The 13,371-nt window shown below is 39.6% G+C and overlaps 2 protein-coding genes across 10 annotated transcripts in view; one reads left to right on the plus strand and one right to left on the minus strand.

Moving 5' to 3' along the window:
• Positions 1-255: 255 nt before the first annotated feature.
• On the plus strand, positions 256-9,926 carry LOC105559997 (LIM homeobox transcription factor 1-beta-like). Of its 3 annotated transcripts, XM_012008708.1 has the most exons (6): positions 256-1,266; positions 1,358-1,494; positions 2,882-3,304; positions 6,970-7,275; positions 7,646-7,744; positions 9,247-9,926. In XM_012008708.1, the coding sequence occupies exons 2-6, from the start codon at positions 1,377-1,379 to the stop codon at positions 9,501-9,503; spliced, it is 1,203 nt and encodes a 400-aa protein (XP_011864098.1). In that variant the 5' UTR covers positions 256-1,266; positions 1,358-1,376; the 3' UTR covers positions 9,504-9,926. The 3 variants fall into 3 exon arrangements, with proteins under 3 accessions (XP_011864098.1, XP_011864097.1, XP_011864099.1); XM_012008707.1 differs by having other exon boundaries at positions 256-1,494; XM_012008709.1 differs by lacking the exon at positions 7,646-7,744 and having other exon boundaries at positions 256-1,494.
• A 1,086-nt stretch (positions 9,927-11,012) lies between these two features.
• The window catches only part of LOC105559998 (proton-coupled amino acid transporter 1-like), a 16,961-nt gene continuing 14,602 nt past the window's right edge, over positions 11,013-13,371 (minus strand). For 5 of the 7 annotated variants that reach the window (XM_012008712.1, XM_012008713.1, XM_012008710.1 and 2 more), the window contains one exon: positions 11,013-13,277. Coding sequence is in view for 2 of the 7 variants with exons in the window: in XM_012008715.1 (XP_011864105.1) it covers positions 12,772-12,800 (29 nt within the window). In the remaining 5 variants the exon portion in view is untranslated. The remainder of the gene's footprint in view (positions 13,278-13,371) is intronic. The other 2 variants (XM_012008715.1, XM_012008716.1) reach the window with 2 other exon arrangements.

Consider the following 13,371-nt stretch of genomic DNA (forward strand, 5'->3'; position numbering starts at 1 on the left):
ACGAGAGAAGGTTGCCGCGTTTTATAAACTTGCCTGAAATTAACCTGGATTTTCGTTCGATTTTTACGCTTGTAAATAAAAAAGATTCCGGCGGCACCCAAGATCGATGTCCGACGAGCACGTCGAGATACGTCACTGAATCCGGCAATGGTCGGCCGAATATTGATCCCCGCTCGCTCGTCGCCGCCGGTTGAGGACCACTGGATGTCGCTTCACCCCACCGGCTAGCTCTGACAAGGGCGGTTCCGAGCAACGCCAATCGCGCTCCCACCATCGACTTCTGCGCCGGAGGGGGATGAACCCGCCCTCTTCACTCTCGCGTCGATGCCTCATCTATCTCCAATGACGAAGATGAGACACACACCCGCGCGCCTACACAAACAGGAAGGGTAGAGAAAGCTGCGTCGTGTGGGGGATGGGGTTGGAGGAAGGGCAGGAGGCAGGGAGAGGGGGGATGATTTTCCGCTGTCGGCGAAGTCGGTGGGTCTCGGTCTCGTCAAAAAAGCGACGAAGCTCGCGCTGATGACACGTACGAAACCGGGGGTGCGCTCGGGGTGCCGATAGCGGACTAGGTGGATGAGCGAGTGAACGGGCGCGGAAACATCGAGAGAGCCGTCGTCTTCGTGTCCAGAATGCGACACGGCCGTGGCACCTCGCGCCCCGGGGTCGTCCGGGAAGATCGTCGCGTCAAACTAGCACGCTGCAGCAACCACCCCTGTGGTTCGTCATGAGACTCGGCTGACGTGCGGCGTATCGAAGGACCGGTGAGGGCTAAGGACGATTGTCGTGAGGTTCCTGCCGTCGACTCTCTGGCCGGAGGGACAAGTGTTCAAGATCCGCGATCGTGGGACGAGATCGACCGGGGTGTAAGGGGCTGATTTAATTTCGGCCTGGACCGATTGACTGGAGTGTTGACCTAAAGAGGTGGTGGTTCTCCTATAAATATTCAGCGTAAAACAACGTCGCACGCGACATTCGGATTTCGACGATAAGTGGTACTGAGGAAACTGGACGATTTGAAGCACCCGTTGGCGAGACGAGAAGCAAGTAAAATGTGACCTTCTGTTGTCTATCAGGCGAAAGATTTGAGTCAGAGAACGGACTTACCTGGACTTGAGAGTCAACTGGAGATATTCGAAATAGTCAGATGTCAAAAGTAGAAATAGACGGGGGGAGGAAAAAAAAGAGAAAAAGTTTTCTTGAAAAGAACAACTTTTCTTTCGGAGATTTAACCCGTCTCTTCTAAAGACTTTTATTTGGATATTGGTGTGTGGCCTTCAAGTGTTTAGAATTCCAGCGAAAGCTTGCAGCAAAAACTTTAAAATTCCTTGCAGCTGAAAAACTTTTTATCTTCAAGGTTCCAGTGAGGAGACACCATGTTGGAATTTTATACTCCAGCGCCTGGTTCTTTCAATCGTCAAAACGAACCGGGCCAACCCTTGCCAGCGGTTCCACCTATTCCTTTTCGGCCCACAACTGATAATAATAATGCAGGTGAGAACAAATTAGTTTTATCAAAACCCGGGAAAAACTGGAATAAATCTCATTACATATTTCTCAATCGTGTAATATCTAATTATATTTCATGAGTTCCAATTCTGAAGATCACCAGATCATCAGAGATTTGACACTTTCCTCTAACTAAATCTATATAATTAAATGTCCTGAGAGGATAATTAGATCTCAATAGATAATAGCATTGAATATTCAATAAAAGTGTCAGATCTCTGAAGATCTGATGATTTTGGAATTGGATATAATTAGAGTTTACATGATCGAGACACATATAATGAGATATTTCCATTTTTTCCCAAAAACCGTATAGAGAAATATGTATTTTCAGAGGTACACGTATCTTTAGAAAGATACACATATCTTTAGAAAATAACTGTATCGCGAATTAGTAGTAGTTATTATTTTTACAAAATTTTTTTAACGACAAAAGTGTGATCGTTTAAGAAGACATCGTTCAAAGAAGCGAGACTTCAAAATTGCTGTAAACAGCGCTGCGATTATTGCATACGATATAATTGTTAAAAATAGAAGTTGATCTCATGGTGACAAGTAAAAACTGGCGAGATTACTGAAAAGAGATGTGTTGTACAATAAAAATTATAAGATAAAAACTATAACTTAAATTAATAAATAACACTATTATTGCTATGTCCTGAAACCAAGAATCGCGAATTTTGTTCAATTTGAAAACTACAGAGGCAGATGTTCGAACTGAGAACGAATCACATTTGTTTTACTTATACTTCTAATCCTTTTCCAAATAATCATACAATATGCTTATCGTTAGTTATACACATGCGTTACATCTTAATCTTTCAATTTTTCTTTTTAAAAACATTTAACATTACTTAAAACTCTTTGGAAGATTAAACCACGTATCGGCGATTTTTATTGTATTACATAAATTTATCAGTTTATCAGTTTACTGGGAACTTTGTATTGTTCAAATTATTTAAAAAGTTGAGTTACTTAAAATTACCGGATTAGTTGTTTTTGTGCTAATTGTGTATTCTTATGAGAATATTAAGTAAACACATACTCATATCTTGCGTACATTAAGGCCGAAAGCATAAATCAATCAATTTGAAGTAAAAGAGTCATTAGATATTCGACGAATTTACAAGCGAAGAGAATATCAAATCTACGAGAGGCACGCGATCGCGTCTCGCGAGAAAGACACAGCGGACGATAAGGCGGACCGCAGTGTATCTGTACTACTGTACTTCCGTCCACTTGCATCCTAGCCCGCGGTAAGACTCGAGGATCCGATCGGTTTCCATTTCGAGGATTCTCGAACTGATCGGCCTACGCGAACAGCGAGAATTGCGAATGCCGCTGTAACGCGTCGGCCCGTTTGTTCCCGCAGAGCCGTCCGTTTCCGTGAAGACGGAGTCCGGCCTCCTCGAGACGATCTGCGCCGGCTGCGGCCGCACCATCGCCGACAAGTACGTGATGCGAGTCGCCGAGAGGAATTACCACGAGGAGTGCCTCTCGTGCACGGCATGCGGCACGATGCTGTCGCACTCGTGCTTCATACGCGACCTCAAGCTCTACTGCCGTTCCGACTACGAGAGGATCTTCGGGGTGAAGTGCGCGCGGTGCATGGAGAAGATCAGCTGCTCCGACCTGGTGATGCGGCCGGTGTCCGGCCTGATCTTCCACGTGGAGTGCTTCGCGTGCTGCATGTGCGGCCAGTCGTTGCCGCGAGGCGCCCACTATATCCTCAGGCAAGGCCAGCCGATCTGCAGACGGGACTTTGAGCACGAGCTGTTCCTAAATAGCCCGCAAGGTGAGTGTCGCCTGTCTCGTGTATTCTGTGGTGCGTGTACGTGTATACTGCGTCCCGTTTGGGTTGAGTTTCGAGTCGCCGCTCGATTCGCAGGCCTTCACTTCCGTCTTGAGCAATAGCTCACCTAGCCACCGTTATTCTCTGACCGTGCACAGAAAGACTCGACTTTTTACAAGTTTCACCAACGTCCACGAGTAAGGGGAAAGGGGTTGATCAAAAGTGGAAAGTATACAATCGGATCCTCTTAAATAATGACAAAGTACGAGGGTGGGTTGAAGAGTTTTGAGCCTAACATAGAAACGATTGTTTTTTTCCGGTCGAACTCACTTTTATTTTTCGACATAGTCTCCTTTTAAGTCGATACACTTGATCCAGCGATGTTCCAACCGCTTTAATCCATCCAAATAATAGTTGGCGTCCAGCTCTGCAAAACAGGCATATCTACGGATGCTACGACCTCCTCGTTCGATGAAAATTTCTGTCCTCCGAGCCAAACTTTGAGTTTAGGAAACAGAAAAAGGTCACTGGGGGCTAGATCTGGTGAATACCGGGGGTGGTCAATCAGTTCGAGCTGTAATTCGTGAATTTTGGCCCGATATTCGATTTCTTCCATGTTTACGAAAATACTAACATCCACCGACACAAAGGACTGTCGTGCAACAACTGAGAGTCCAAAATGGCTGAAATTTCCCGAGCTATATCCTTCAAAGCATGTGCAATCGCAGTACTGAAGTGGCATCTTGTTGAGGCTCAAAACTTTTCAACCCACCCTCGTGGTTAAAGCGAAATTTGAAGTGATCGCGTTGTTGTAAAAACAAATATAATAAATTATAATATAATAAACGTTTTTCTCATATAAATTTTATGTACAAATAACACAGCGGAAACAAAGGACATTCAATGTGTTGCAGCCTGCTAGAAATTGCACCCTGACTTAAAGCTTGATGCACGGACGTAATAATTATTTTTCTTGTATAACGAGGACGCCCTCCTTACGCGAAATATATTACATATGTATCGTAAACGAGTGCTGAGCATGAATGAAGATGTGTGATGCGTATCGTGTTGCATGAGATGATTTTCTACAATATATATATATATATATATCTCTCTGTGTGAATCGCAAGCTCTGTTTTCATCCCTTACGCTAACTAGAAGCATTATCTGACGCTACAATTGAGCGACTCTGCGAGCAGCTTAGTCAAGTAAATATCTCGACGTGTAGTTCACTCGTGCAGAATGAACCGAAAGGAGATGTTATGTTACGTCCACCATAATGTTTTCTCCGGCGAGACAAACTGCTCGATTATCTTTCGTATCGTCTTTGTCCCGCGATTGAACCGCGTATCGATTGGACGCGCGCCGTTCCGAAATTAATGAATCGGGAATCGAGATTGGCGAGCGATACGGGTTTTTGGCCGCGAGATAATTTAACAAAGCCCTCCCCCGGACCATTACCGCGGAATGCTTGAAAATACATCGAATAACAATAAAATGGAAACTCGTTGAGAAACGCATTGTACATACCTTGTTGCATTGTTCGCAGGTTGTACTACAATCTAAAGACATCCAAAGTAAAAATCTACAGGAATTTCGAAACAGGGCTGTTCCTTTTCAAGGTAATTACATTTCAATCAAGCGACAAACGACCGGGAGCGATATTTGAACGTGCGATCCGCGGCGTCCTGAACTAGATACCGTTGAATTCGCCAATCCTTCCTCGCATAATCAAAATACCGTGAAAATATCTTGGTAACAAGAAAGATGTGGAATTTATTCCGCGGCGTTTATCCGGCCGATATCCCGACATAAATTTATGGCACGCGTTTCGGGACGCGACATTTTATGTGTTATCGATGACGATAGAAAATGATGAAAGAGCAGTTTGTGAGCCACCTTATATTTCTTTATACATTTCTCTCTCTCTCTCTCTCTCTCCCTCTCTCTCTCTCTCTTCCTGTATATTACGCATATGAGATATGAATACATGGAGTTACACATAACAGCAAAATGTTGGATACGATTCTGATGAAATTTTACAAATAAATCTGAAACTTTTCACGGGGCAATGAGCCGCTGGAAACAAATTTTTTCACATTATATCAGCATCGCGCAGATATTTCCGCCGCGTCGGTTTTAATTGCTCATCGCGCTTCTATTAATAAAACAATGAATGATCCGCGATTTAACGGCGATCGCGCTCATTGATTTGATCGACAATTCCACCGCGCTCCGTGTTCCCACGGGGCGAAACAATTTTTTAACAATGGAATTCCCAGAGTTCTTGAAATATCCCGTGCGGAAAATGGAATCCGCGCGCGTATGGCCGGTGCGTTTGTTCGCGGCCGACATGTTGCCGCGCCGCGGTACATATGTTGCACGGTAGGCGTGGCCTGTGCTTTGTCGGATCGCTACCTGATCGAAACCAGCCCGTATCTACTGCTCGACTTCGACCGCTGGCCTCTTGCTTGCGTCTGACGGTCAATCCGTCTGTGACATGGAACACGGAAACGGTATTCGCGCAACAATAATTTACTCGCTCTTATTATTTACCGTCTGTCTTGCACCGTTGAGTGTTTCACGAGGAATACATAATTTGATAATTGGCCTTTAATTTGTATAAAGTGTTGTTTTGCCAAAATACATCTAAAACATATTAATATTGTATATGATAAGGTACGCGAATGTGTGTGTGTGTGTGTGCGTGTGTAATCTGCAGCACGTAAGATTTAAACTTGTAAAGAGAAACGTACCCTGAACTTAATTCTGTCTTTTTGTATGTTTTATTTATTTACTTTGTCGCTACGAGATGTTAATATTGAAAAGTAGAAATTTGAATACAGTAGAGCTCGGATTATACCTAATGTGGACCGACGATGGATCGAATAATCGTAAAAGTCGGATAACCGAGATTATATTTTCTTTTATAAAAAAATATATTTTAAACAAAAATGTTATTTATATCCTTAAACTCTGCGCGTATGAGCAACGTTGTTCTTCTTATGATTTTCATCAAATAAAACATAACAATACTTTGGTACGAAATAGGATCTCGAAAAACTAGCAACAAGTTTTCCAGAGAAAAGGAAACCAACTCATTTGTAACTCGGAAATAACATTTTAAATATGACATAACATTTTGAACATGACATACGAAAACACTACGTGAACTGATTAAGGCTGGATTCACACCTAGGCAGAAGAGCAGAAACCAGGAGCCAATCAGCACTCGCGCTGGTAGTAAACAGTACACTCTGCTGGCAGAAAGTAGAAACCGTCGACTACCAGCGAGAGCTCGGATTGGTTCTGATTCGATTTCCGCTGTTCTGCTTTCTGCTTTCCTGCCAAGGTGTGAATCCAGCCTTAGGCCGGTATTCATAGTCCGTTCTTATATTTAAGATCGTCTTAAGTATACTCTTAATGTGTTTTTAACCAATCGCAGAGCTGTATTAGCCTCTTAAGACAACACTTAAGATGATTTTGAAATAAGAATCGACTATGAATACCGGCCTTAGACTGACTGAGAAGAGATAGCGCTTGATAGCGAGGACGGATAACCCAGGCTCTACTGTAAATAAGAGACTAATAAGAAATAAGAGCAGAGCGCCGTCGCGTACCACGTAAAATATAGGTATATAAATACACACAATAAATCGTATTGTTAGATGACGACTTATTGGACGAGAATCGACCACGGGACGGTCGTCGGGGTCCAAAACGGCCGCGGACGATCCTTACGTCGGCACAGCGACGTCAATTTAAGGCGTCTTTCGAGGTGTCACCGAAGCCTTGCAGGAAGGTACGCGAGGCGCTCGCCAAGGACACCGGTCTCAGCGTGCGCGTGGTCCAAGTGTGGTTCCAGAATCAGCGCGCGAAGATGAAGAAGCTTCAGCGGAAAGCCAAAACGGAGCCCGGATCCGATAAAGAGCCAAAGGAAGAGCGGAGGACAGAAAGCCCGCACAGCGATCACAGTAAGCTGCCCTTTTTACCCTGTCAGTCCAGAATTCTATCGAGAATTCAACCGCCATTTTTTTATGCGCGCACTCCTCAATCCCGGATCCTGAAATTTCCTTTCCGATTCTGACCATAAAATGTCGAAAATATTTCTGCTTCTATGCATTACGCTTTTTTCCCCCCCACGATTTGGTCCTGGCTTTAACAAATTTTAACAATTTTTAACGTTCTACTCAAGTTATTTGGTATTTTCCAAAAGATGATGTAAAATTGCGAATGAGTTGAGAACGCGCGCGAATCGGAAGACTTCGCGAATTTGCGAAGACTGGTTAATGGGGCTTTGGTAAACGAGTGAGTTCAATGTCAATTGTCTAATCTCGTTCGCAGGTCATTACTTGAACGCCCTGAACATGCGCGATGGGGAATCTTCTAGCTTCCCCTCAGCCACCCAACCGCTCAACCCCAATAACCCGTACTCGCCCGACGGTAAGTCTTTACTCACCGTAGAAACTCATTTGCGCACCGGTGTCACAGGCGGTATGTGCGTAACGCGTTTATGTCCCGACGGTTGTTTAGAAGGTGTCCCAGAATCACGCGAATGATATTTTCGGATCAGAACTTCCGGCTGATCTGCAGTCGAGTCTTTTACTAAAAAAATCGAGCACTCGATAACGAGACAGAGTTTTCAGATGTGGAAAAAGTTCTATTGCCAACAAATTTTGTTCATTAAAACTTTTTATGTTGAAACTTTTTCTTTTAATTTGTGAGTTGAAATTGCCGCAGCGTTTTAATGTTTAATAACTTAATTTTAAATTTCAAATCCTTTAATAATTAACAAAATGAACTTAGGAAGATAGCCGGCCGAACTTTAACTGGAAAAATTAATTGCAGGTTGCAATCAACGTTTCTGTTACATCTCGAATTTTTGGCAGCATGATTGATCGCAATATAACGATTATCGAAAAGAATGGATAAAGCTAATCACTCTTAGAAATACGAGATGCGCTGGAAATGTGAGATGCAACAAAGGAAATGCGTGTCAATTGTGATCCGCAATTATTTTTTTTTAGTAAAAGCTTTACGTTTTTATTTGTTTTTATTATATTAGTCATTAAAGATTTTAGGGATTTAAAATAGAATTTTTAACGTTGAATATTAAAATGCTCAGCCACAACTGCAACTCGAACATATAAATTTCAAAAAGTGTTTCCGTATAAAGATAGGCAAAATTTGTTTACTTTAACTACTTTTTTCAGATCAAAGATAAAAGCTTTATATACAGCCTTTTTTAGAACATCCTATATATGTCACGCGCCCACGCAGGTTTGAATCAAATATTTTTTCTAGTTTCTATGTAGAAACGACAATTTCCTTTTAATACCTCGGGTCCGGAATTTTCAATGGTTTTATCGCGGACCGCACTCAAATCTCTCAAATTTAATATTTAACTACCATCCATCAAAAAATTTTCCTGCTCTTCTTCAGCAAAAGATATAATTTAAATAACATTTCTCCAATTAGTTGTCTTAAAATATATTTACACTATTTTCATTTTATAACATGTGAAAATTATTCTACAAAATAAATGTAAAAAAAATGATTACTACATCACGTCTCTTTAAACTCAGAATCCGGAACCCGTATTCTGAATCCTCTTTTATCGATAAAGTGGCTTGCAGCCGATCAGAAGGCTTGTTAGCCACTTTTAGATGCGCTTGCATTGATAAAAGAGGGTTCAAAATACGGGCCAATGTCAAGACAATGGATAAAAATGATGTAAATACTTTAATTACCGAAAATGATAAATATTTCTGTTCTGCGCTCTCTGATTTTTGCATCTGATCATGCGTCTGCGGCTAGAGTTCTTCCCATTGTTCCAACTTGCGTGCCATTCAGTGACAACCTTGCTCTCGCTCCGAAGTACCGTCGCACCTGCGTCGAGGTGCTCCGCGAGAAACGACGAAATGCGTTTTCTACTTTACTTCCAGACGCGTACCCGGGCCACTCGGGGGAGAGTTTCTGCAGCAGCGACCTGTCCCTGGACGGTACGGACGGCGGCTTCGACATCGGCGAGAACGACGGCGGCGGCGCGGACGGCAGTCATCAGGGTGCCTCGCATCCCCACCACGGCTCATCATCGCACGACACCCCGTCGCTGTCGCAGAGCCTGCACGCGGCTATCAACAATCCCATTGACAAACTGTTCATGATGCAGAGTAGTTACTTCAGTGGCGATCACGCGTAATCCAAATTTCCCTTCTTCCTCTCCCCCCCCTCTCTCTCACTCTCTCTCTCTCTCTCTTCCTCTCTACATCTCCCTGGGACTCGCTTATTTCTCGTCGCATTCTCCCTCTTTATGTGCTTCCCCGTATACGTTCAACTTGCTTTGTCAATGAGGAAGCGTTCTATTAATTTTCGTCAGTTTGTCGAATTTAGACTTTCCCTTTGTCCCACGCCGGCCGCTGCTAACCCGTTTCCGATCGACGTTGTATAAACTTCTGTTTTACTTTGATTTGCATAACTACTTTCCTTCTAGATGACCCGGTATATTCCTGATCTTTGAATTCGCGATGTCGACGAGTCTTCAAAAAGTATTTGCTTTTCTCTCTGTTTCAGATGCAAAATCTGTATTTATCCTCTGTGTGTAATAAATGCATATTCATAAAAATGTTACGAAGAATGTTATTATGACGCCAGTCCCTTGCCTTAGTTTCTATTCCGTCACAAGGACCGTGTTAAGACTAATGTCAATAGGAAGATTTTATTGCTAAAAAAGTTTTTATGCTGTCACTAATTTTTCTAACTGCAGAAAAATTATCACGGTGAAATATTTTTTCCCAAAGGTAAATGCTGGATTAAAAAGAAACTAAAGTAGAAAGTGGAAAAGTAAATGCAATGAAAGACTCACACAAGTGCTGATAATTTTTCAAACAATTGGTATTATAATATTATTTGTGTTATTTATATACTTTCAAAAATAGTTCAATAATATGTGTTTAATAGATAAGGCACTTGGGTAAAACTATCAATATCGTGTACCAATTATTACGTAACAATGAAGCTAATAGTACCAATAAAATCGATATTAATGGAGACCATTTATTAATATTAATTTTTGTGATTTTATTTTTTGCTTAAGCAAGTTAATTTATTTTTCAATAATTGACAAACATATGTGATGAAAAATAGCTATAGAGAAAAGGACGACTTCATATGTTATCATTCGAGTAAATTTAAAAAGATACCTGTGAAAGAAACTAACTGCTATAAAGTATTTATTTATTATGACATATATTTGCACTTTATTATTTATAAAACCACGTATTTAAACTGTGTAGTAAAGAAACTTTCTTTTCACCTAATAATTTGTTCAGTATTATTGCAAAATATTATACATATATTATCATATAATAGTATTGTATTTATTTAGTATTATTGTATACTATAAAATGTTACACTAAAAATCAATTCCAATTGCTTTAACGCTTCAAAAAATTTAATTTTTCATAAACGTCCGTTAAGATGTTGATCCACTGAAAGAGTATTCGTTTTGTACACAGATAAATATGTAATAAATATGACAATATCACAAAATTACATGATACGTAAAAATTGACAATTAGATATATACATGGAACAATTAAATGGAGTAAAAGTATAAGTAGCAGTCAGCGAATTTTCAAGATTTTATGTTAGGTAATGGTTAAATATTATACATACACTAATGATTAATGGAGTAAGAACACACAACAGGTTTCGTTCCATTTTTCACGTATAAAACGGTATATTTAGATTTTTAATGTATTTTACATTTGTCCCTTTTCTGTGAGATCGTTACTAATCTACAGCTTGCGTCACAACTATCAGCGCAATAGTCATTATTGCTTCTACGCATTTCACTACTGGTGACGGGCGTTTCCTTGTTTTTACTCTGATTTCAAATCAACCTATTTCGCTGCTACCTTGATAACAAGTATCGGAGTGAGGCAATATGTTTTTGCTGATATGTTTTTTCATACTTGCTAGTAATGTGCACGAGAGTTAATATTCGACCATTATTATCTTGTGTGACATATTTTTATTAAAAATATCAATATAACTTTCATTCTAATAACAAGATTTCGTACTTCTTTCTGGCTTAAGACTAATTCAAGGTTTACTCAGATAACAGTAATTAGATACTATTCAGCAATGTAACGGATTAATAATCATTGATCAACAATAACGCCTCGTAATTTTTAAAGAATACTTTCAGGTTGCAATATTACTTTCTCGGCCTAAGAAATGCTTTGCGATTACAGCGTAGTGATATTTTCTTCAGTCTAATATTACGTTGATTGACATTTTAACCAGTTGCTTTTATTTTATTCAAGGATTCTTACTTTTCTACGTGAACATGAGCAAAGAGAGTATATGTCAAGTATTACGTTAAAGATAGAAATAAATCCCAAATATTTGTTCAACACTGGCGAAAAAATATTCAATCTCGTATAAAATAATACATCATCACACGATTATTAAGCAAAAGAACGAAACCGAGATAAAGCATGATGAAAGATTTCATCACCTTCATAACAAAACACTTGAATTAAAAAAAGATAACATTTCAAACTTTATTCCAATTTTCTGATCGTTATCTTAACAAGTTTATCTGAATTTTTATGTAGACTTTATGTAAACTTTACTCATAAAAATGAAAAATTTATAAAAGATTTGTATTCCAATGTATTAAATGCATTACAAATGTTCAAGATAATTTCGATAATCATGGACAATAATGTAGATTCACTTTCACGTGCATTTTTTTACACTTATTTCTTACGAGCATATCTTCATTTACCCTGCAGCGTGCATAAAGAGCATCTAAAGAGCAATTATTACAATTTCGATGGTAGAAAATAGAACGCATTTACGCATGTATGTACGTACGAATGAATGTATATTATAATAATGACTTACTTTCAATGTACTTTCATGTGTACTTTCATTTAATGTTTCAGCATAGGTCACGCGTTGCTAAGAAGAAACAATGTTTCTTCTTTTTTTCAACAAAAAGATGCAATTTTTCTATTGCCGACATCTCTTTCTTCGAAGAGAAATCTGAGCTTAGGACTTGATAAATCTTCTGAAATTAAACATAAGAACTTTCGTATTTAGGAATCAGAAGATTTAAAACTCACGATCAGAGCTCGTTACATTGATTAGCGCTCCACATTTTGGAGCTAAATGGAACTCTAAAACGGTTGAATATCATGAAAATTTCATAGAAATTAGACTGTTTCCTATTGACAATATAATATATAGACATTTCTCACGACTAGGATATCGCAATAATCATTACTGATGCTAACTTTTCCGTATTTAATCATCTTTTTTGATTGGATATTGGTAAAATATAAAACAAACGAAGAAGGCAGCGGAAACTATTCTGATTATTGCTTTCTAGGATCGCTGTATAGAGAATTTTAAACAAAATAGTTATAATAACAGAATAACTCTTTTTTAAGTGCCCGTCAACGTCGGAGGAACCTGATACGGCACACTAAAAAGAAAATAAAACAAAACATATAATTTTACTAAAACTCTTGCAACTTAATTTTATTTAAATGGTTTAACAATTCATTTTTACTTCATTCGCTTTGCAATCATTGACTTATCAAATCCGAACAAGTCTATTTAAAATTTTCCAATTCTCGAAGAATTTACGTCGCTCGAGTGTTGTCGATTATTGCAACATCCATCTTACGAAAAAAAAAATATATGAATGCCAGCCGTTTCTCTAAGTACTCGTATCACCGAGACAAAAAGCTTAAGCGCAAGGGGTTTGTGACGAATAATTGTCTAATTGAAAAATTCTTCGCGAATACCTACCCGATATCCGGATGCTAATATGTATTATATGTATATTGTATGTATATAAAACCCGCTTTAGACGTGACATTTTTATGTATACTAGAGTGGACCATTCGTACGTACAGTAGGTATACGATGTATGTACAGACGTGTATACAGGGTGAATCTTTCCATATCCGACAAAATTTTTGAGAAGGTAGAACGGATCGAGATGAATGGAAAAGTCCTGTACCATTTTGCAATTTTCGTAATACTTAACG

Source organism: Vollenhovia emeryi, unplaced genomic scaffold (genome assembly GCF_000949405.1).
Source record: "Vollenhovia emeryi isolate VEMERY1.0 unplaced genomic scaffold, V.emery_V1.0 DF939246.1, whole genome shotgun sequence".
In the NCBI taxonomy this organism is placed as follows: Eukaryota; Metazoa; Arthropoda; class Insecta; order Hymenoptera; family Formicidae; genus Vollenhovia; species Vollenhovia emeryi.